The 24,347-nt window shown below is 38.6% G+C and overlaps 1 protein-coding gene across 5 annotated transcripts in view; it reads left to right on the top strand.

Moving 5' to 3' along the window:
* Positions 1 to 24,347, top strand: part of CEP192 (centrosomal protein 192) — a 126,989-nt gene that overhangs the window by 3,912 nt on the left and 98,730 nt on the right. For 4 of the 5 annotated variants that reach the window (XR_012912821.1, XR_012912820.1, XM_075993697.1 and 1 more), the window contains exons 2-8: positions 179 to 349; positions 7,324 to 7,491; positions 9,139 to 9,264; positions 14,713 to 14,888; positions 17,530 to 17,582; positions 20,793 to 20,913; positions 22,718 to 22,869. Coding sequence is in view for 3 of the 5 variants with exons in the window: in XM_075993697.1 (XP_075849812.1) it covers positions 240 to 349; positions 7,324 to 7,491; positions 9,139 to 9,264; positions 14,713 to 14,888; positions 17,530 to 17,582; positions 20,793 to 20,913; positions 22,718 to 22,869 (906 nt within the window). In the remaining 2 variants the exon portion in view is untranslated. The remainder of the gene's footprint in view (positions 1 to 178; positions 350 to 7,323; positions 7,492 to 9,138; positions 9,265 to 14,712; positions 14,889 to 17,529; positions 17,583 to 20,792; positions 20,914 to 22,717; positions 22,870 to 24,347) is intronic. The other variant, XM_075993698.1, reaches the window with a different exon arrangement.

The following is a 24,347-nucleotide window of genomic DNA, read 5'->3' as shown; positions in this document are numbered from 1 at the left end:
CAGGGGTCGCCTGTGTCACCGGTGTACTCACTTTTGATTTGGGTTCTGCTAGGCTGCGTTCATATTTATTTCTAATACCTTACTTACATTCCTTGCCTATGATTTCCTTATGAACATAACGTGAAATGAGACAAGAATGTTTAATATCATTCTACTTTTGCTTTGCTCTTAATTTCAGACTTTGCTTAGTAAAACATGAGGTCCCTTTCGACGCAGTCGTTTGGAGGACACCTGTTTATATGACAATATTTCCATTTGTTGTTACTGTTTTGAGGTCATTCGTCTGGCTTTTATACTGCTCCAAAATCAGCCTTTCCTCCAAATTTCAGTTTTGTGTACAAAGTTTACGGTAAGCCTTGAAAAGTAATATGCTAAATGCATACCTAATTCTAAAGTATATCTTAAAAAGTGCAAAGAAATAAATGATAAGTGTTAGAGAAGTTTGACTAGGTTTTGGGTTTCACAGCAGATACTTTTAACTGTGTTTAATTGTATACGCAGACCTACAATTAATGACTGCAGTAAATAATCTTTTATATACCCAGGAATGTAATTAAAGCAAATTAAGTAGTGGTAAATCCATATGTGAAGTTTGAGGTCACTACTTTAATGAAATAGCAAGAGAAATCACAAAGATGGCTACTTAGTTCAAATATAGTAGAAGAAAAGATAACATTGTCTTCATTTTAGATGATGGAGGAGGGGTGGGTAATGCAATAAAGAAGGAAGTTAGGGAAATTTCCTTTATAGGAAGCCTTTAGGAATGTGGTATGTCCATGAATGTTAGAACAAGTGTGTAATCCTTTCTGGAAAGAAGAGAAACTAGGTATTAGATTACATCTTTTTTTTTTTTTTTAATAAAGGAAACAGATGAATAGATTGCATCTTGAGGAATCTTCTAATGGGTAGTGTTGCCAGTGCATCCATAGCAAAGCTCTGTTGAAGCACTTAACATGGTAATTGATAGGTATTGTCAGCTCCCTTATTTATTAATATGTAAGGGAGCTGCCTTATATATTTTTGCATTCTTGGTGCCAAGTAGAGTATTCTTCGTGGTTTGTGTTTGATAATGATTGTTGTGCAAGTGATCTTTGTGTAGTATGTGAATTTTCTTTGGATTTGACCCCTTCTAAATAGGGATAATCGTTGAAGAGTTTGGTATATATTTTAATATTGTTGATATATATGTAAATGAACAAATAACTTAGTAATTACTCGGGCAGGCTAGTTGGGAGACTTGTGCAATATATCAGAATAAGAAGTGATTAGCAGCAGGCATTGGGAATACAGAAGTGCATCTCAGCTCCAGAGATACATTTGAAGTTGGAAGCATTAGAATTTAGTAACTGAGAGATCAGGAGGGATCATAATAGTCCTAGGTATGTCCGGCTTGTGTAGAGATGACTTGTTAAGACTAAAAGGTAACAGGAAGAGTGAATGGAGGAAAGGTAACAAGTTTGGTTTTGTATTTGTTGACTTTGTACTACCTGAGAGGCCATCAGGGGTAAGGTGGATGTTAAAGACCTGTTTGGAAATATAGTCATCCCTCAGTAACCATGGGGAATTGGTTCTAGAACTTGCCCCGACCCCAGGGCTACCAAAATCTGTGGATACTCAAGTTCCTTATATAAAATGGCATAGTATTTGCATATAACTGATGTATGTCTTCCCTTACGCTTTATTTCATTTTAGTTTTTGAAACAGGGTCTCAGTCTGTTGCCTGGGCTACAGTACAGTGACATTATCATAGCTCACTGCAACCTCAAACTCCTGGACTCAAGCAATCCTCCTTCTTCAGCCTCCCAAGTGGCTGGGACTGTAGGCATGTGCCACAACAGCCAGTAAATTTTCTATTTCTTGTAGAGACTAAGTCTTGCTGTGTTGTTCAGGGCCTCCTGGCCTCAAGTGATCCTCCTGTCTTGGCCTCCCAAAGTGCTAAAATTATAGACATGAGCCACCATGCCCAGCCCCTCTCATATACTTTATTTTTTTTTGGAAACTACAAAACAGTGGAACCTCTCATATACTTTAAATCATCTCTAGGTTATTATAATAACTAGTACAGTATAAATTGCTATGTAAAATAGTTCTATGTTTTTTATTCTTGTATTGTTACTTAAAAATTTTTTTCTAAATATTTTTGATCTGTGATTGGTTGAATCCACAGATGCAGAGCCCACAGATAGGGAGGGCTGATTATACAGGTCTAGAAAACAGAGATCTGGGCTGAAGGTCATTTGAAAGTGAGAGCAGTGGCATCAGTGCAGAGAAAAGGCTTGCCTGCGTGGGAATCCTCTGCTCTCACTTGCCCTTTGGCCTGGAAAAGTCTCTTAATTCCCTCTCTTGGTCTAAAGTTTCATCAGTAGTGGGGATAAAATGGCTACCTTACACATTTGACATGGGAATTAGAAAAATGTATATAAAATATTTAGTACTTTACTTGATAAGAGCCACTGAATATCAGCAAGCTGGCTGGGGTTTATAGATTATTTCTTTTAATTCATTTTTTTCAACTCCTATTCCCATCTCTATATCAGATACTGAGAATATATGGGTGAACAAGATAGACATTTCCCCAAGAAACTGCTTTTCTAAATATATAGGGGTTAATTTTAAAGATGAGGCCACCCACTGAGTCTTTTGTCATTCATTCATTTTGCAAATATTTACTGAGTACCTACTGTGTGGTTAAGCATTGTTTTAGGTGTTGAAATAGTGATGGACAGAGAGGCAAGGCCCACACTGTTAGTGGGCAATCATTTCAATTGGAAAAACAAATGCAAGAATAAATAATGATAGACTCTGGAAGGAATTAAAACAGATATGATAGAGTATGGTCCTACATTTGACTTAATGAGAAGGACTAACTTCTCTTAGAAAGTGATGTTTAAGTTGACATAAATGTCAGGAAGGAAGGAGCTAGCTATGCAGAGATCTGGGAAAATAATATTCTAGGCTTCATGGCCGGGCACGGTGGCTCACACCTATAATCCTAGCACTCTGGGAGGCCGAAGCAGGTGGATCACTCAAGGTCAGGAGTTCAAAACCAGCCTGAGTGAGACCCCATCTCTACTAAAAATAGAAAGAAACTAATTGACCAACTAAAAATATATACAAAAAATTAGCCGGGCATGGTGGCGCATGCCTGTAGTCCCAGCTACTCGGGAGGCTGAGGCAGTTAGGATTGCTTGAACCCAAGACTTTGAGGTTGCTGTGAGCTAGGCTAACGCCATGGGACTCACTCTAGCCTGAGCAACAAAGTGAGACTTTGTCTCAAAATAAATAAATAAATAAATAAATAAATTAATTAATTAATTAATTAAAAAAAATTCTAGGCTTCAGGAGTGTTACAGGAACAGAAAATCCAGTATGTGGTGTACATTGTGGGTGAGCCTGAGGAGGATGGGAGAAGGTGACGGGGCTCGCAGAGTTTTCATTGGGGGCATGGTACCTTAATGGTCCTTTTGCCTGCTGTGTGGAGAATTAATTGTAGGGTGACAAGAATAGAAGCATGGAGAAGGATGAGGAGACTTTTTCAGTAGGGTAGAGTAACAGTAGTGGAGAAAGATTTGGAATGTTTCAGGGTATGTTTTGGACATAGACATGGTTTGCCTTCAGGAACATACTCCACCTGTAGATATGTTTTGTTTGGCAGTAGTGTTTTATTGGATTTAACTGGCTTCATGTGGGGCCTTTAATTTCCATCTGAACTGGGTCCTTATTGTCCTGTTTCCTGACAATATTTGTGCCTTAGTTTGAGATCCCTAGTGTATAAGATGTAAATGGCATGATGTAAAGCCTGAGGGCAGAATCCTGGCTAACCCTAGCATTGAGGAGCAGAGGACGACGAGGTCAGGTGAGATGTGCAAGTAGTAACTGTGGAGTGTTCTAAGATGCTTAGTTGTGAAGGAAACAGTCAGGTGGTGGCAGGAAGTGTAAATGAAGGATCAGGCAGTCTATTTTCTGCTTCCTCCATTACAGCATGGGAGAGTTTTGAAGTTATTTATGGAAATCAAGAAGAGAGAATAGTTAAAATATGGAAGAGAGGAAAGTGCTGGGGCATGGTCTGATAGCAGAGTGCTCAGATAGTTGCTGATGGATTTGCTGTATACTGACATAGGTTGAAAACATTCATTCATCCACGTAGCAAATTTATTGAGGGTCTCCTCTGTGCCAGCACAGTTCTACATAGGAATGCAGTGGTAAACTCAGTGGGTGAAGCCTTGCCCTCACGGAGCTTATGTTCCAATGTGAGAGGGAAAACAGATAAGCAGATCAATTATATATTAATAGCATGCATGTTAGTCTGTACTATGGAACAGAGAAAGCAGAGCAGGGAGGTTGAGAGTGCTGTGTTTAGCTCTGTAGGTTGATGAGGCAAGTCTGACAGTCAAGTGAACATTTGCACAAAGACCTGAAAGAAGGCAAGGTGCAAGATGTATGGATCCCTGGTGCATCAGGGACTGGGCAGAGGTCAGAGGCCAGGGCAAAAGCCCTGGGGCGGAGCCTGCTTAGCATGCTTCAGGGACAGCAGGGAGATTAGGATGGCTGGAATGGCATGAGCAAGGGAGAAGAGTAGCAGGAAATGAGGTCAGAGATTATCCAGGCCCTGGTTTGCCTTTTACTCTGGATGTGGTGGGAAACCAGTGGAGGGAGGGTTTGCGGTAAGGAGTGATATCTGACTCATTTTACAGAGCTGACTTTAATGTGCCGTGAGTAGCCTCTGGGAGGCAGAATGGAGACATAGAGATGGTTGGAAGGCTGTTGCAGTGAGTGTCAGGAGTGTTGCAGGAGATGGTGCTGGCCTGACTCAGGTGGTAGTAGAGGGGATAGTGAGGAAGGACAAGGTTCTGGGCATGTCTTCAAAGCATAGCCATTGGGATTTGCACAGGGATTGCACATGGGGGTGCGTGAGAGGAGTCAGTGATGCCTACGGTTTTGGCCTGAGCACTAGAGGTTGGAGTTGTCATTTTCTCTGGTGGGGAGGACCGAAGAGCAGGCTTTTCTTGGGTGGGTGGGAACAAAGTGGACTGTAGATTCAAGTTGTAGGTGCCTGGTGTAGAGGCCCAGGCTGGAGGTGTAAATTTCTATGATATTTAAAGCTTTGAAATTGAGGACAGTCACCCAGAAAGGGTTGGTAGATGGAAGAGATCGAGGATAAGCCCTGGAGCCTTCTGCTGTATGGAGGTCCTGGAGATAAGGAGGAACCAGCAAAGGAAAAGGAAAAGAACCAGCTGGGAAGTTGGAGAACCAGACATCTGTGACTTGGAAACCAAGTGATGAAAGTATTTCCCCAAGGAAGGAATAGTCCTCTGAATCTGTTCTGTTAGGTTGATGGTGAGAACTGAACAGTGACCATAGCCTTATAGGGTTTGGCAACAGGGAGACCAGTGCTGATGTTGATGAGCATTGTTTGGCAGTAGGACAGAAGCCAGAGTGGTGTGGGTTCAGGGGAGGACAGGAGTGGAGCTGAGTAGCCAGTTGGGATTCCTTTTGGGGAGCATGTGGTGAAGGGAGCACGGGCAGGTGTGGTGGCAGCCGAAGGGGAGGATGGGGTGTGAGGAAGACTTTTTTAAAAGATGGGAGAACTAATAGCCTGCACAGTGTGAGAAGGGTCGCACAGAGAAGACTTGATGGTGTTAAGAAAGGTGCCAATTGCTAGAGTGAGTGTAGGTGCAGAGGTGAGAGGGGTTGGGACTGAATGTGAAGGGAAGGGGTGGGCTTCAGACAGGAGCATTGGCGCTCCATCCATTTCAGGTAAATTTTACAGCTCTGTAGTGGTTTTAAATTTTTTCTACTTCATAGAGTAATTAGATTAGCCCATGCTATCTAAAATCTATACTTTAATTTGTTCTTGACCTTAGTATAGTCCTTTATTCTTACCAATTACAGTAGTTCTTTGAATAGTCTTCCAGGCTTTAAGTCCTCTCCCTTCCTATCCTACAGGTTGATTGTATCAGTCCTTTTGATGGTTGCAGAATTCAGTCCAAACTTCCTAATAAACCATTTAAGACTTTTAGGACCTGGCTTCATTCTGTTACTCTAGTTTCATTTACCATGTTATTTTGTATGTCAGTTGCCAAAATACACTGGAGTATTTGCTGTCTTCGCAGTTGGAGTTGATTTTGGAGTCAGAGCTGGGAAAATTTAGCTAATTTAGTCTCTGAGTTTATTTGTCATCTGTAAAATGGGATATTATCTACCAAGGTTTTCTGTGGATTCAATAAGTTAAGGCAGTAGGTTTGTAATACATTTTCTGCCTCAGCCTCCCAAGTAGCTGGGACTACAGGCATGTGCCACCATACCTGGCTAATTTTTTTTCTATTTTGGGTAGAGACGGGGTCTCGCTCTTGCTCAGGCTGGTCTCAAACTCCTGAGCTCAAACGATCCACCCGCCTCAGCCTCCCAGAGTGCTAGGATTATAGGTGTGAGCCACCGCGCCCGGCCTATAATACATTTTAATTGTCTTTACCCTTTTCTGATTTATTTGTCATCCTAAAAAAACTCACTTCATATTGTCTGTAAAAGTTCTCATTCTTTAAGGTACTATGCCAATAACCCCTCATTTTTTTGAGCATTTCCTAATATATTTATCTTTTTTGTCCTCCCCCTCATATTTTCTTCCCTGAATTCTATACAGTGCTTACATGATATGTACTCTGAAAGATTCTTGAGACTGGCTAACATCTCCAGAGCATTGTGGTCAGGATCAAGTTGAACCAAGGGCCAGTGTGGTATAGATTTTGTACTGGTGCTTTCCAGACTTAGTTATTTGTGTACCACTTTTACCATTTTTGCTCTGTTGGTTCGCCAACTATACTTTTTTTTTTGAATGGGCTTACTTTTTAAACTGTATACTCATTCTTTACAATAGTCTCTGAAATCAGGAGCTAAATTTTGCTCATTCTATTCCATATGAAAATGATTACATAACTGCCAAACTTTAAATATGCCCTAAAATCATATGTATATACTGTCAGTGTTATGCCATCTTTGTCGCCTTTACTACATAAGTTTGTGGTAATTCATATTTCTTTGCTATACCAAGCCAAGGGTAAATTAAATGGTATTGTATTTCGTTGTTGTGTTAATTATAAGATAAGTTTGTTTGATGTTTATATTATCAGCTATAAAGTAGCAAAGTATTCTAAGAATTACTTTATCATGGAATATTTGCCAATAGTATCTTCTCATAGTGATGTTCCAAAAAAGTGATTTTTTCCTAAGATTTATCAGTTTTCTAAGATTTATGAAACTTGTACTCTTAGTCATTTAAAAGTGTTTTACTATATTTTATTTATTAAAGTATTTTTGTTGTTGCAGTGAGATGGAAAATTTTCGAGGAATAGCAGAGGAGTCATTTCCAAGCTTTTTAACTAATTCATTACTTGGTAATAGTGGGACTTTAGAAAATGTCACTCTTTCTTCAAATCTTGGCTTGCCTGTTGCTGTTTCCACGCTTGCTAGAAATAGATCCAGCACTATTGACAGGTAAGACTTGTTTGAGCAGATTTCTTTTCTAGGTCCATAAAACCTACAACATACTGATACTTATGTAAAATTTCTCAGTCAAGCTTGAGCTTTTATCTATGAAGCTTTTGTATGCTTTATATGTGAAGGAGATGGCCAGATACATAAAATGGATGTAGACAAAGAACTTGCTGTCTTTTTCCTCCATTCCATTTTCTTATCATTGGATGGTTTTAGGATTTGAGCACCAGTGACCTTTTTTAGTCTACTAAATATTATTGGTTTTTGTCTGTAATGTTTTGTATTTGTATTAGTTCAGTCTTACCAATGGCTGATAATGTAAACTAATCTGTGTTAGCAAAGCTCAAAAGGGAAATTAATTATAAGGGTATAGGAGTATGTCATGAAATCAAGGGCAGGAATGTAGAACTGTGTCAAAACAAGGGACAGAAGTCGGGATCTGGGAAGCCATCAGGACTTAGATTTCTGTCATCTCACTCTACCTCTGTAACCCTTTCATTCTCTCTTTCAGCACAGTGGTTTATCTGCTTTTCTGTTCCATGTTGTACAACATGGCAACACAAACTCTCAGAAGACATCTGTGGATTACATTTCTAGCTATAGAAGGAGACCAATGAACTCTCTTAAAATCTTATGCATTACTGGTCCAGCTTGAGTTAGGTGTCCATTCCAAATCCAGTCATCTATGTCTAGGGTTTTGGGTCACTGAGTGTGTTTGGAACTATGACACGGTCTCCCTTTTTAATTGGTTTCAGCTAGGTTCACTCTTTTTTTTTTTAGACAGAGTCTCACTCTGTTGCCCAGGCGAGTGCTGTGGCATCGACCTAGCTCACAGCAACCTCCAACTCTTGGGTTCAAACAATCTTCCTGCCTCAGCCTCCTGAGTAGCTGGAACTACAGGCGAGCACCACCACACCCAGCTAATTTTTTCTATTTTCAGTAGAGACAGAGTCTCGCTCTTGTTTATGCTGTTCTCAAACTCCTGAGCTCAAGCAATCCTGTTGCCTTGGCCTCCCAGAGTGCTAGCATTACAGGCGTGAGCCACCATGCCTGACCAAGGTTTACTGTTTACTGGACTTATATGAATGTCTTTCTCTTTCAATTCTTTACTCTATTGTTACTTGTAAAGTAACTTAGTTATTATTCTGATAACTTTCAGTTCCCAAAGTAAATTTTCTCTCTTAGGAACTAAACTAGCTTTTATTTTCCTGACTTACCTTATTTCAGTTTTATAACCAGATAACTATTTGGTTAAATATACCCTATTTTCTGTTTCTAAGTGTGATGTGTACAGTTCACACATCCATTACATATAGGGTCTTGGATAACGTATAAAGTTTGCCCATGCTTAAATATCTAATTGCTTCCCATCTTTTCTCAACCTAAACATTTGGTGAATAGCATCATCTTTACCTTTGGGATCAAGGGGTTGGATTTCTGACTGTATCGGTGAATACAGATAAACATCCCGTTGCTTACTGATCCACAGGTTCTGTTCTTTGCACAGAGGATGATAGTTTTGAATACAGGGGGCCCTGTTTGTTTTACCAGCTGGTGGTTGGTTTTACTATCACTCAGCCTGATGTCATGGTGCAATTTAAATGTGCATAATTTAATTCTTACCAATTAAAACAATTTTTTGTGTAGGTATCCTGATATCCAGGCATCTTACTTAGTAGAAGGGAGGTTTTCAGTTCCATCTGGATCATCTCCCAGCAGCCAGAGTGATGCTGAACCAAGAGAGAGGTTACAGCTTAGCTTCCAAGATGATGAGTAAGTTCATACCGTCATTTGCTTTCTCTGTGTTGAAAACAAGTCTTAGCTTGAAAGTGTGCTTGCATCTCTGATTAATTCTAAGAATCTTTAAGAGTTTTCTTTATGTGCTTGAAATGCATTTTTAGTCTTTTAAAACATTTTTTCTGATTCTAAAAGTAATGTATGTTCACTGAAAAAAGCATGTAGAGAATTATTAGCAAGACAATACAGGCCTATAATCCCACTAACCAGCAAATAGCTACTGGTTACATTAAAAACAATTTTTTTTTTACCTTTTTTTTTAAAATTAGAGATGGGGTCTCACTATGTTGCCCAGGCTGGATTTGAATTCCTGGGCTCAAGTGAGTCCCCCCAGTTGCTGAGACTACAGGTGCACACCGCTGTACCTTAATAGATTTTCATCTATAGTCTTCCAGACTTTTCTGTGTGCATATATGTTATTTAAATTTTTTTTTACAGAATAGGAATAAACTGTTATACTATTTATGATAACTTATAAAAATTAATATATAGTATTGTGTTCAGCTTTCAATTAAAATTAATATGAATCTGTATTGTGTTAATGGCTTATACTCAAGTCTTTGGGCATTTAGATTATTGCAGTCTTGCTATTATAAATGTAATGAACTTTGTATTTATACATTTATGGATATATTTTGTACATTTAGGAGATTTTTAACATAAATTCTTAGGATTTAAGTTGCTGAGTTAAAAATATTTTTAAAATCGGCCGGGCGCTGTGGCTCACGCCTGTAATCCTAGCTCTTGGGAGGCCGAGGCGGGCGGATTGCTCAAGGTCAGGAGTTCGAAACCGGCCTGAGCAAGAGCGAGACCCCGTCTCTACTATAAATAGAAAGAAATTAATTGGCCAACTGATATATATATAAAAAATTAGCCGCGCATGGTGGCGCATGCCTGTAGTCCCAGCTACCCGGGAGGCTGAGGCAGAAGGATCACTCGAGCCCAGGAGATTGAGGTTGCTGTGAGCTAGGCTGACGCCACGGCACTCACTCTAGCCTGGGCAACAAAGCGAGACTCTGTCTCAAAAAAAAAAAAAAAAAAAAAAAATTTTTAAAACCATTACAAATTAACACATAGCTCTTTAGAAAACTTGTACCTGTTTGTACTCCCACTAGATGTATTTGAGAATGCCTACTTCTCCCAGCCCATCCAATATTTGGTGGCACTTTTTTTTTTTTGAGATAGAGTCTCACTCTTGCCCAGGCTAGAGTGTGGTGGCGTCAGCCTAGCTCACAGCATCCTCAAACTCCTGGGCTCAAGCAGTCCTCCTGCCTCATCCTACCGAGCAGCTGGGACTACAGGCATGTGCCACCATGCCCAGCTAATTTTTTCTATATATTTTTAGCTGGCCAATTAATTTCTTTCTATTTTTAGTAGAGATGGGGTCTCGCTCTTGCTCAGGCTGGTTTCAAACTCCTGACCTTGAGCGATCCACCTGCCTTGGCTTCCCAGAGTGCTAGGATTACAGGTGTGAGCCACTGTGCTTGGCTGATGGTAATATTTTTAATCTTTGATTTTTAGAGTTAAATATAATTTATATACATACATATATGCAAGAAGAAAGTCTGGAGGTCTGTAAAACCAAAATGGTAATGGTGGTATTATAGACAATCTTGTTTTCTGTGTTTAAATTTATATTTGAGTTCTTATGGGATGGAAAGTACTTTCTGAATATTAAAGATGCTAACCCTTGTATATTCATTCACTCATTATGTATTTTTGACTGAGTGCCTAGAATGTAACAGGCACTTTTCCCGGTGCTTAGGAAATAGCAGTGAACAATACAGATGTTAAACAAGACATTAAAAATGCTAATTTTATAGTATATTAGAAAGGAAAAGTGCTAGAAAAAATAGAATGATAAAGAGGGTCATTAGGAAGGCTGAAGGCAGTGGTCAGTGTGAATCTCTGAGGATGCAAGATATGAGCAAAGATCTTAGGGAGGGACACCAGGAAGAGGACTTCAGGTGGAGGGTGCACCATGAAGGCACCAAGGTAGGAGCAGACCCAGTGTGTTCACAGAGCAGTAAGGAGGCTGAAGGGGTGTGAGCAGGATCTTGACTCTGACTTTGAGAGAGATAGAAAACCATTAAATAGTTCCATCTGAATTATGTTTTAAAAGGCTCACTTTGGCTACTTTTTGGAGACTAGACTGTGGGAGGCAAGAATGGGTGCAGGAATTCCACTTAGGAGGCTGGATTTTCAGTGGCACGAAGTGAATGGAGAGAAGAGCTCCAGGCCTGGCCTTCAAGGCGCTGGAGCATTAAGAAGTTGGGGACAGGAGGAATAGATAAGGAGACTGAAGATCAGTGCTCAGAGGTAGGAGGAAAACGGTATCTTGGAAGCCATGTCAGGAACCTGTATAAAAGAAGAGACAATTATCCAACTATGTCAAATGAAAGTGAGAATTGATCATTGCAATTAGCGTAGGTTAGATCATTGGTAATCCTACCAAGTAGCTTGGTGGAAGTGGGGGAGGGAATGGTCTCGTGCTAGTACCCTCTTAACTCCTACTGGCAGCGAGGAGATCTTGAAATTGGTTTTGCTGGTGCTTGTTAAGGGAAGGCAGGAGGCCTGGCGGCGTGGTCTGAGACACAGTGGATGGTCTCACTCCCTGACTCCTGAACGATCTGAAGACCTGGGTTGTTAGTCTGAGTGGAGGTCAACAGCTGGAAGAGGCATGGCCTTAGTCCCCGTGTGAGGGACAGCTTCTTTGACCCCTTCTGGAAGAGGGGGAATTTATTCGTTTCAAAATGTCTTTATTCTAACCTTGGAATTAACAGCTTAGCTGACCTATAGGATTTTAAGATGAAAATAATTTTCACAACATTTTGAAGACATTGTTACACTGTGTGAGAAGCCTGATGTCATTTTGATACTTGATCTTTTGCATGTGAACTGTTTTTTTTCTGTCTAGAAACATTTAGAATCCTCTCTGAGTCCCCTGTAGATGGAGATATTTCCTCCCATTCACCAAATTCTTATTGGCATCAGTCTGGAGATTTGTGGGCCTTAGTTCTAGATAATTATTATTTCTTTGGCAATTTTCTTCTATTTTTCTCTTTTCTCTTTCTGGAAATACTATTTTGGATTGCCTGGGTTGATCTGTTTCCATTGTTTTTTGTTTGTTTTAGTGCAAAAAGACATTGTTCTAGATAAGTTTCTAATTTACTATTTATTAAATCATTTGACAATCATAATTTTAATCATGAGAACTCTTTTTGGTCATTTGTTTTTTTAATGGCCCCTTTTTGTGGTTGTATAGTTGACCCTTGAACAACACAGGTTTAAACTGTGAGGGTGTACTTACATGTGAATTCTTTTCAACCAAAGGAGGGTTGAAAATACAGTATTTGAGGGATGTGAAACCCAAGTATAGGAAGGGGTGACTATGGGACTTGAGTGTGTGCAAATTTTGTTATATGTGGGGGTCCTGGAACCAATCCTTCACATATGCTGAGGGACAACTGTAATAACTACTTAAATGTTTCTGAGATTCTAAATAGAAAACTTTGAAACTTTTGTAAACTGTTCCTTTCCTCTTGGGTTATTTGTTCATTTTTATCTCTGGAACTGCTACTTTTTTTCCTCATGTTTGATTTGTGGCTGTCTTCTGGTTGCTAACAGGGCATCCTTAGCTGCTAACATGGGCATCCTTAGGTCTCGTTTGTATTTGGCTTCCTTGTTAGTAGGACATTGTTCCTGTATGAATTCACTTTAGAGTGAGCAGATTGGGAGTCTCTAATTTATGTCAGATGTTTAAGCTTTATTCTAGGCTGCTGTTACCACCATCACTTCCTTTTCCACAGGCATTTTATATACCTTTTCTACAGGAAAGTTCTTCTTTTCCTGTCCCCTTTCCAGGTGTTCACTGCCAGGGTGACATTGCTGTAATGTTTGTTAGGTTGGGGAGGAGAGGCAGGTGCCGCCTTCACAGCTGCTGGATGGACTTTCAGTTAACCTCTTTCTCCTGCTCTCACTCTGACCCCCTCCTGCCCTTCTGCCTGTACTCACAAAACATCTCTGTGGTTCTTCCTCATAGGATTGTTCTCTTCTCTGCTTCTGATCCCTTCTGTTCTGGTTCTGAATTGTAGCTTTCTTTTTTTCTGCATACACCATTTGCCTTTCAGATTCTAGAATCCGGTCATCCAGATTGCTTCACATTTATAAATTTCCTTGCTATCATTTTATTGAACTAATGGAAATTGCTCTTGCCACTTTATCTTGAACTTATGACTTTCTTTGGAAATTTTTCATGGGCTAATAAAAACAAGGGATAGCTATAGCTTTGAGGAATTAGATTTTTTAAGGGGTGGTAGTAGTGGTAAATGTAGCGTGCCCTGCCCTCAACTGTCCTAAAGTTCCAACCATTACCATATGCTTTTCTTGCGGGGGTGGGGGGGCGGGGACAGGGCTGTGCTTTAAAATCAGGAAGTCAACCTAAATGTCCTGACTTGATTTTTGTTTGTTTATTTTTTGTCACCGTCTTGCTTCCCCACCCCTTTTCCTTTCTGTGCCCTCTACCCACGTGACTTTGTCTTTATAGTCTTTCTACCTACCCCTACCCTCTCTTATACTCAGGGTGAAATTTTCCTGTATCTACCCCATGAGTGCATCTTTGGCTTAAGCTAATGCATTTTCACTACTACATCCTCAAAGGAGAGAGAGAGAGAAATTGGGAAATGAATTGTAATTAGGTTTGGAGAGTTTCCTTAGGCACGGAGGGTTGGGATTTGCAAAATATAGAAGGGCTGTTTTTTTCATCCATCCTGGCCGAATTTGAGTCTGGCTCTAGGTATCACTTTGTTAAAGGATGAATTTGTCCCATTTTGAGGCTTTTTCCTGAAGTTCCATCTCCATCCCTTCTCTTGCTGTGGTGAGCTGCTAGAGACGTAGAGCTTTTGCAGAGGTTGGGAGGAGAATTGCCTTTAAGGAAAAACATTTTGATCTACGTATAAAACAGCAGAGGCAGTAAAAAGATAAGGACAAGAACAGATGCAGGGGGTAAAAGTATAACTTTTAAAATGGTTACTAATTCAGAGATTTAGCTATTTTAGCAAATATACCAATATCCTTTAGGTCTGTCTTATTTGTAGAAAGCTGACTTTTTCTCTAGATATGATAGTTTCAGGGATACTTACCTGCAAAAGAAAAAACTTTTTATCATTGAGAGGCAGAGTAGGAATATTATATTCTCTTTGATTTTGGTAGACTATACACTAGACCCAAAATGTTGTTTCAGTCCCCAGAATGCCCAGTAATGTTACCAATTGTAGTTTCTGCCTAGACCCAGAAATGTTTCTTTTCACTATATCCATTTTTTTTCTTTTTGAGATATGAAATACATAACCGATTAATAGATATTTTATGGATTTACCCAAAGTAACGAACATTTTATCATTATTCTATTCTCTAATGCAAAAGTTCTATCTGTAGGAAAAGGAACTATATGGAAAGTCAGCATTCGTCAAATGCTCTGATAAAACAGTCAGCTATTCAAAGTGATATAGCAAGACCAGAGGAAGATCAAGCTAAACCTACAAAATCCTTTCAGGACCAGGATCTTTTTGATAGGACTTCACCACTGGAACAAGTACAAGGTACTATTAGAAATTATTTTGTAATATGTATATTTTAATTTTCATTTCCTCATTTTCGGACTATATATTTTTGTGTATTATTATATGGAAAACTGAAAATACTTTGTTTTGACATGTACCTATTAATATCATATTTACAGTACTTTTATGGGAAAAGTTTTCTTCACTCAGTGGTCCCCAACCTTTTTGGCATCAGGGCCCGGTTTTGTGGAAAACAATTTTTCCTTGGGGGTTGGGGAGGAACTGCTCAGGCAGTGATGCCAGCGATGGGGAGTGGCTGTAAATACGGATGAAGCTTTGCTGGCTCACCAGCCCTTGGCTCACCTTCTGCCATGTAGCTCAGTTCCTTAACAGGCCATAGACTGGTACTGGTCCACGCCCGTGGTTGGAGACCGCAGTTTAATTGTTCTCCTCCTAACTGTCTTGACTGATTTAAGCTGAAATCCCCTTTCCTTTGGAAACCATGCTATTGGATGGCCATAGCACAAAGAGCCCATCTATTTCTTGTGTACTTTTCACTTTTCCTATTAAGAGTCATTTTTGTTTATAAACTTATTTTTATATAACTGGTGAAATATAAATTTAAAAATTGTTTCTATCAAAACCAAGTTGAATGCTTTGGAAATACTCAAAGGTTAGTTATTTGAAAAATTACTATCAAATTAGATGTGGGGAAGAAACTACAAAAATGTAGGGAAAATTGTTTAAAATAAAAAGTTTACAGGCTGCTTCTGCTTTGTGATTCCTTTGAAGTACTTTACATTCTTTTTCTTCCTTCAAAGGAATCAAAACTGGAAATTGAAAACTGACTGCTATAGGCTTTTATAGCAGTGATACTGTGTAACTCCAAACTGTAGTTCAATACTCAAAAGGCCTTGCTTGATTTTATGTTATAAGATTAATGAATGATGCACATTTATATGTTTAAGTTAAAAAAGTTTTAAGGAATATTTGTGTTTTTCTTTGTGAAAAATGTCATATATACAGAAGTAGAATAACATTAACTTCCACATTCACAAGCAAGAAAAAAAAAACTTCAAGAAGTAAAAAGACAAACCAAAGAATGGGAGAAAATATTTGTAAATTATATATGTGAAAAAGTACTAGTATTCAGAATATATAAAGAACTCTTACAACTCATCATTAAAAAGACAAATGAGTAGACTAAGGATTTGAATAGACATTTCTCTGTATAAGTTATACAGATGTCCAATAAACACTTGAAAAAATCAATATCTTTAGTCACCAGGGAAATGCAATTCAAAACAGCAGTGACATACCACTTCACACCCACTAGGATAACTATAATCAAAAAGATGGAAAATAAGTGTTGGTGAGGATATGGAGAAATTGAAACCTGCGTACATTGCTGGTGAGAATGTAAAATGATGCGGCCACTTTGAAAAACAATCTGATGCTTCCTCAAAACATTCAACATGAAGATAACATATGATCCAGCAATTTCACTCCTGGGTGTACATCTAAGAGAAAGGAAAACATATGTCTACATAAAAATTTGTACATGAATGTTTGTAGCAGCATTATTTACCATAGCCAGCAAGTGGAAACAACTCAAATGTCCATTAACTAATGAATGAATAAAATATGGTATGTCCACATGATAGACATACCATATGTCTATCATATGGTATGATGATAGAGTATTATTCTTCCATAAAAGGGAGCAAAGTGTCTATGTGTGCTGAATATAGATGAACCTTGAAAACATACTAAGTGAAAGAAGGCAAAGTATGTAATTCCATTTATCCATAGGCAAATCTATAGAAAGTAGATTAGTGGTCATCAGGAGCTGGGGAGGGAGAAGAGTAGGGAGTGATTGCTATAGGGTGTGGCATTTCTTTTTGGAATGGTGAAGACAGTGATGGCTTCACAACCTTGTGAACATACTAAAAACCACTGCATTGTATGCTTTCAAAGATGAGTTTTATGGAATGTGGATTATATATATTAATCTTAACAAGACCCATACACCTATCCCTTAGTTTTAGTTAGTATAAGATTTTGTCATACTTACTTCATCTCCCCTTTTTATTACCACTTTTTCTGATATTTAAAAATTCCAGATGTCATTTTATTTGTCATATTTTAGTATCCTCTAAAAACATGGACATTTTCTTACATAACCACAGTGATGTTAATGCGGCTAACAAACTTAATTCTTAGTATACCAGTACATAATGATTTGCTGGAATTAGGGTCTGAGGAAGGTTATGTATGTTATGTTGCAGTGTTTTGTTGTATTTCTTATGTCAGTGCCTTATTGAAATAGACTAGGGCAGTTACCCTGCAGTTTGTCCCACTGTTTGGGTTTGTAGTTTCCTTACTCAGGGTGTCATTTCTCTTATTTCTCCATTTCCTACATTCCCTTCAAAGCAGAAGGTAGCTGTAAAATTTTGATTAGATTCATATACAAGTTGTTTGGCATGTGTATAATGTTTTTAGGATTCCCTGCATAACATCTTTTAGTTTAACCCACCCATGATGGATTCCTGTACCATCATTTAAAAGTGCTATTCTATTTCAATATAAAAATGTTCATTTGCTGTTTTTAGGTATTATTGGGTATTTAGTTGATGGAATAACCTGGTCTCTCAGTTTTTGTTTTTAATTTCTTAAACAGACTCACCTATTGATTTTTGTTTACGATCGTGGATGAATAATAAGCAGCACAAGGTAACCTTTTATATATTTATTAGCAATTTCTGGAGCATCATAGGGGAGCAAAAGTTTATATTTCACATTATAGGTGTTAATATTCAGTTAAATGTATTCTGCTTGTTTATAGCAGAACTCCAATTTACCTAGCTTCAGCAAAATGGGAGTTTATCTCATATAATTAGAAGGTTCAGTGGTAGTGCTGGCATCTTGGAATGTGTATTCTTGGACTTGATGTTGTTATCACAGCTGCCTCCATCTCTTTGCTCTACTTTACTCTGTACTGGCTTCATTTAGAATATTAGCTCCCTGAGGGTAAGGATTGCTCTGTTTTTTTGTTTTTTTAAAATTGTATCCTGAGTGCTTGGAACAGTTCTTGGCAAGTAGTTGTCACTCGATAATTTGTTAAATTTCTTAAAAGCTGTCTTCATTTGTAGGCAACCCAAGCCTATACCATTAATATTCATGACCAAAAAAGAAGAGAAGACCAAGACGTGGTGGCTCACACCTGTAATCCTAGCACTGTGGGAGGCAGGAGCAGGAGGACCACTTGAGGTCAGGAGTTTGAGACCAGCCTAAGTAAGAGTGAGACCCTCTCTCTACAAGAAGTAGAAAAAATTAGCCGGATGCAGGGGCACACAGGCGTAGTCCCAGCTACTTGGGAATCTGAGGCAGGAGGATCGCTCGAGCCCAGGAGTTTTAGGTTGAAGTGATGATGCCATGATAATGCCATTGTACTCTAGCTGGGGTGACAGAGCAAGACTGTCTCCTAAAAAAGAAAAAAGGAAGAAGAGAAAAGACAACTCTAGGGAGTTGTGCCAGGGACTGAGTTGGGATGAGCCTTGATCTCATGTCCACTTCTGTATGTGTGCTTATGCATATACATGCACAGATAGAGGAATTCAACTGGCAGCCCCACTGGACCACATGAAGTAAAAAGAGGCTGTTCAAATTTAGTGGTACTGAGCAGATACATAGTTTATGCCCAATACAACTTTTAGGCATGCAGTCTCATATTTATGAGACTTACTTATAAAATATAAACTAAATACTGTTAAAAGTTATAGAAAAGAGATGCAATTTTTGTTTTATATTTACTTTATAAGAATTTTTAAGATCATTTTAAAAAATAATTGCAGAAGGATCTAAAATAAAAGTTATTTCCCATGCCAGGGATTGGCAAACCACAGCTTCTGGTCCAAATCTACTGCGTGTTTTTGTAAAGTTTTTTGTGGGTTTTTTTTTTGTTGTTGTTTTTTTTTTTGAGACAGAGTCTTACTCTGTTGCCCGGGCTAGAGTGCTGTAGCATCAGCCTAGCTCACAGCAACCTCAAACTCCTGGGCTGAGCAATCCTTCTGCCTCAGCCTCCAGAGTAGCTGGGACAACAGGCATGCGCCACCATGCCCGGATAATTTTTTCTACATATATTTTTAGTTGGCCAATTAATTTCTTTCTACTTTTAGTAGAGGCAGGGTTTTGCTCTTGCTCAGGTTGGTTTCGAACTCTGGACCTTGAGCAATCTGCCCGCTTTGGCCTCCCAGAGTGCTAGGATTGTAAGTGTGAGCCACCATGCCCGCTCTGTTTTTGTAAAGTTTTATTGGAACATAGCCATGCCCAGTTGTTTATATTTTGTTTATAGCTGATTGGGGGCTACAATAGCGGAGTAGAGAAGTGACAGAGATTATATGGCTCATAAAGCCTGAAATATTTACTGTCTGGTCTTTTACAGAAAATGGTCTGTACACTTACCCCATGTGTAAGTTTCAAGGGTGAAAAATGCCTTTTAGAAAAGTTTAGGTGTAGTGAAGTTGAAATTAAGTCAGAAAGCATGATTTCTTAACCACTGAATTCTTACAACAAATTACACTTCACTCATGTATTTTCAGAACATTTAGAACAAAATTTTTCTAAAGAGATAGACCATGAATTTTCCCTATGGAAAGTAATTGATTTTCTTAGTATAGGTGAAGAATTGACTTACAAAATGTATTAGAGCTATTTAATAATAAAAGAAAGGGATAGTAAAATTAGAAAGCAACAAAACAAATGTAGAAATGTGAGATGCTTGATTAAAAAGGGGAAGAAGTGAGAGCAGCAGAAAATAAATATATTAGAAAACAGAGACTGGAGAGAGCTACTCCTGCATTTGACTTTTCTTCTAGCTTTGCCTCTCCTGGCAGCCACATCAGTGAAGGAAATGTGTTTTTGTAGGTCTCATTGTCAAACTGTAAAAGCTATGCCGCTTTATCAGAGTAGAGACATTTTCCAGGGTCTCTTCAGTTCAGTTTGCCTTTGTGTAAGGGGTGTGGCAGAGCACATGGGGTTCTCAATAGCAGGCCTGACCCAAAAGGCAGAGACATTTTACACATTGTTCTTTCCCACATAGATTTTTTCACAATTTTTTATTATGAAAAATTTTGCATAACACAGTTTATATTGCATAAGTGTTAAAACATTTGCCATATTCTAGGGAAGCGTCTAGTTTAAATAACAATAAATCACTGTAGCCCTTGGTGCCCCTGGTGCCTTAGATATTTATGGGAATACCTCAGCACTGTCCTCTGTAAGTGTAAAATTGCATTGAGTTGCCATGTTTTTACCTTTAAAATTAGTGTGCATTTTGTAACCTAATTCTTAATTCTTAAGGTGTTAATTGTTTTAGTAATTGTTTAACAATGTTTAAGTTACTATGTTTAAATTACTATTAAAATAAAATTAGCACATAGAGGGAAATGTTGCATTTTCATTCTGGGCCTTGAGTGTCCTTGTAAACTGCTGTGTGCCCTTTAGAGTTACATGGTCCCTGGGTTGAGTAGAGAAATTGATTGTTCCAACGTAATGGTAATGAAAAGTTACTTAGGTAAAGGTTGCTGAGTCCCAACTTTGCTGTTGTCTTCATTTTCTGTGATAAGCTGTGTGTTGCTCAAGTTCAGCTGTGTGAATATTAGTACTCTAACTATACTATTAGGTTCTCCAAGTATGTGCAGACAATTTGAGGGAACCCTTAACTTTGTAAAGATATCCTATTGGGTTCATCAGAGGAGGGAGGTGTGGCATGGGGGCAGGGAGGAGAGTTATTAATATATGTAGAACACAACTAGCCCTTCATTGCCTGCATGTGATTTACAGATACTGAGAGGTTGAGAAAATACTTGGTCCTTTTTGTAGCCATGTACTATGCTCTTCGAAGCTGTGAGTATGCTTCTCTTACCATTTTATTTCTTACAGATTGTTGTACTTGATGGTGGAAAACATTCTGAAGATGGGATTCCAAACAGTGACTTAAGCCACACTAGCTTATTAGAAAATGAGAAACTTATGTTACCGACAAGCTTGGAAGATTCTTCTGGTACTGAAGAGAGTTGTGTTTTCCTAGTACTTACCCTGCCACTTCCTTTGTTGTTGTAGTTATTATGCCAAGTTTTTGGGTTTTTGGCCCTCTCTTTCTTCTTACCTGCCAGCATACAAATGGACACTTTTATTGAGTAAAGGGATTTTAAATTTTATTTCTGTATATCCTGTATGATTATACTTATCCTTAATTTAATATCATTAGGGTACAAAGTAGTCACCTAAAGTTGCTACTCAGTATAAAGCATTACGATTAGAAATTGGAGGAACAATGAAATATTTAGCCTGTGCTCTCTAAGAAACCTTAGCTAAATGCAGAAAAGAGATGCATAGTCAAACTTCAGATTGTATGAAATATATACCTCAACAGTATAAAAATGTGCTTGGGAATCTTGGGGTGGTGGTGATGATAAATTAGTTGTGATTGAGGAAGGCATCTGAAGCTTTCTGGAAAGAGCATGGGGCCTGTGCTAGGGAGGAATACACATCAGGATGTAGGAATAACTTCAGCAAAGGCACTGCTGTGAGGCATGTGTGTTTAGGTTTGGGGACTAGCCAGCGGTTTTGTGTTATAGATCGACAGCACCTGTAGGTGGCTACATTGGTTAAATGAACTCATGAAAGTAGGCTGAGTCCAAATTGTGAATGGCTTTGAAGGCCAGGCTGATAACCTGAATGATTTAAATAGAAACTATATACAGCATCACATCCATTCTGGACAGATTTGTTGCCCAAAGGAGTTTTCAGACTTTTTTGGATTATGGAATTGTAAGTATGGAATTATTGATCTGAATTTATCGGATTTTTAATTTTTTTTTTTTTTTTTTGAGACAGAGTCTCTCCATGTTGCCCTGGTTAGAGTTCAATGGTGTCATAGCTCACTGGAACTTCAACTCCTAGGCTAAAGCTATCCTCCTCCCCTCAGCCTCCCAAGTAGTTGGGACTACAGGTGTGCACAAGCACGCCCAGCTAATTTTTCTATTTTTAGTAGAGATGGGGGTCTCACTCTTGCTCAGGCTGGTCTCCAACTCCTGACCTCAAGCCATCCTCCTGCCTCAGCCACCTGGAGTGCTAGGGTTACAGTAAGCCAGGGTACCCAGCCTGATTGTTTTAGTAAGCTAGATTTTTGGAGGTGATATTGCTAAGTTAAAGGTTATAAGTGTTGTTAAGACTCTTAATGTTCCCAAATTAACCTCTGAAAAGGCACTGCCAACTTACAATACCATTGCTATGAATGACAGTTTTGTTTTAGCCAAAGTGGGCGTTATAACACAGACAACCACTGCAAGGTCCCTCTTCTCTCTCCCTTTTGACTTCTATGACAGGCTTATCTATTCTTTTTTGATGGAGTTAACTATTTGCCACACCATTCTCTGAATAGTCTGCTCTTTTCCCATTGATATTCAATGCCACATTTATCCTGATTTTTGATATATGGCAGATGTTTCTGTCCTATGCCCTCAAAGAGGTTAAATATTTAACTTGTATTAAAATGTTTGTAAGGACTTATAATTGATCTAAATTACTTATACTTATAATTGATCTAAATGTCAAATATAAAAACAAAATCATATTTTGACTCATTTATGTTTTGTTGGCCTTTTTTATTAAAAATTAGCCAGGCGCAGTAGTATGTGCCTATAGTCCCAGCCACTTGGGAGGCTGAAGTGGGAGGATTCCTTGAGCTTAGGAATTTGAGGTCAGCCTGGGCAACAAAGTCAGACGCCACCTCTAAAAAGAAATATTTATTGTTTAGTCAGTACTTTAAAGCCTACCCTGTTTTTTCTCCATTTTCTCAATAGATGATGATGATATTGATGATGAAATGTTTTATGACGATCATTTAGTGGCTTATTTTGAACAACTGGCAATGCCAGGAATGATATATGAAGACCTGGAAGGACAGGAACCTCCAGAAAAAGATTTTAAGTTACCTATCAGTGATCTCACTCAGGTATGTTCCAGTCTTTATGGTTTTTCAGAAATTTGACATTAGAAAATTACTGTTGATCTCATTGGATGTTAATATTAAATTGAATCCTTGGTTTTAATTGGTCTGTTTTTCCCAGGTATGAATTGATGAGAAATGCCCACCCTTTCCTACTTTCTCTTTCTTACTTTCTCTAACCTACAGAAAATTAAAAGAATAATTCAATGGACATCTACATATTCTTTATCCAGATTAATCAGTTGCTGATTTTGCTTCCTTTAAAAAGCATTTTCTTTCCCTCTTCATACATACCTTCTTCCCTGAATCCTTTGAAAATGAGTTACAGATAGTGTGACATTTCATCCCAATACTTCAGCATTTATCTCCTGTGAATAAGTACATTTTCCAACATAATCACAGTTCTGTTATCTAACTTGATACAGTAATTTAAATTTATATACGGTCTATAGTCAAATTTACCCAATTGTCCCCAAAATGTTCTTTTACTATTCTTTTTTTTTTTTTGAGACAGAGTCTTTCTTGCTTTGTTGCCCAGGCTAGAGTGAGTGCCATGGCATCAGCCTAGCTCACAGCAACCTCAAACTCCTGGGCTCAAGCAATTCTCCTGCCTCAGCCTCCCGAGTAGCTGGGACTACAGGCATGTGCCACCATGCCCGGCTAATTTTTTCTATATATATTAGTTGGCCAATTAATTTCTTTCTATTTATAGTAGAGATGGGGTCTTGCTCTTGCTCGGGCTGGTTTTGGACTCCTGAGCTCAAACGATCCCCCCGCCTTGGCCTCTCAGAGAGCTAGGATTACAGGCGTGAGCCATCGCGCCCAGCCTATTTTTACTATTTTTGATGTAGAATTTAGTCAAGGTTATACTTGTGTTTGGTTATCTTATCTTTTTATTATTTTAATTTTGAGTAGTTCTTTCATGACACAAAACATTCTGTAGGCCGGGCATGGTGGCCCAAGCCTGTAGTCCCAGCTACTTGGGAGGCTGAGGCAAGAGGATACATGATCCCAGGAGTTCAAGGTTACAGTGAGCTATGATGACGCTGCTCTCCTCCAGCCTAGGCAGCAGAGCAAGACCCTGTCTCTGAAAAAAAAAAATCTGTAAAATCTAAGCTGTCTGTTTTGTAGAGTGACCCATATCTAGATATATCTGATTGCTTTTTTTCTGCTGACTAGATTAAACATTTTGGCAAGAATGCAGATTAAACAATTTTCTCATGACTGGATTCAGATTAAACATAGGTGGTGTTGCCTCACATCAGACATTTATGGTGATGATGGTGATGATGATTTTGGTTAAGGTAGTGGTGACCAGATGTCTTCTTGTAAATGTACCTTTTCCCCTTTTTTATTAACAAGGCATCTGTGGGATGAGACATCAAAGTTATGTGAACATTTTACTCCCCAAGAACCCTTCATGAACTGGATTTAGTATCATTGCTAAAGCTTCCTGGAAATAATTATTACACTGGTAGTTATGA

Source organism: Microcebus murinus, chromosome 17 (genome assembly GCF_040939455.1).
Source record: "Microcebus murinus isolate Inina chromosome 17, M.murinus_Inina_mat1.0, whole genome shotgun sequence".
NCBI lineage: Eukaryota > Metazoa > Chordata > Mammalia > Primates > Cheirogaleidae > Microcebus > Microcebus murinus.
The sequence above is the reverse complement of the archived record's forward strand: the minus strand, read 5'-3'. Positions and strand labels throughout refer to the sequence as shown.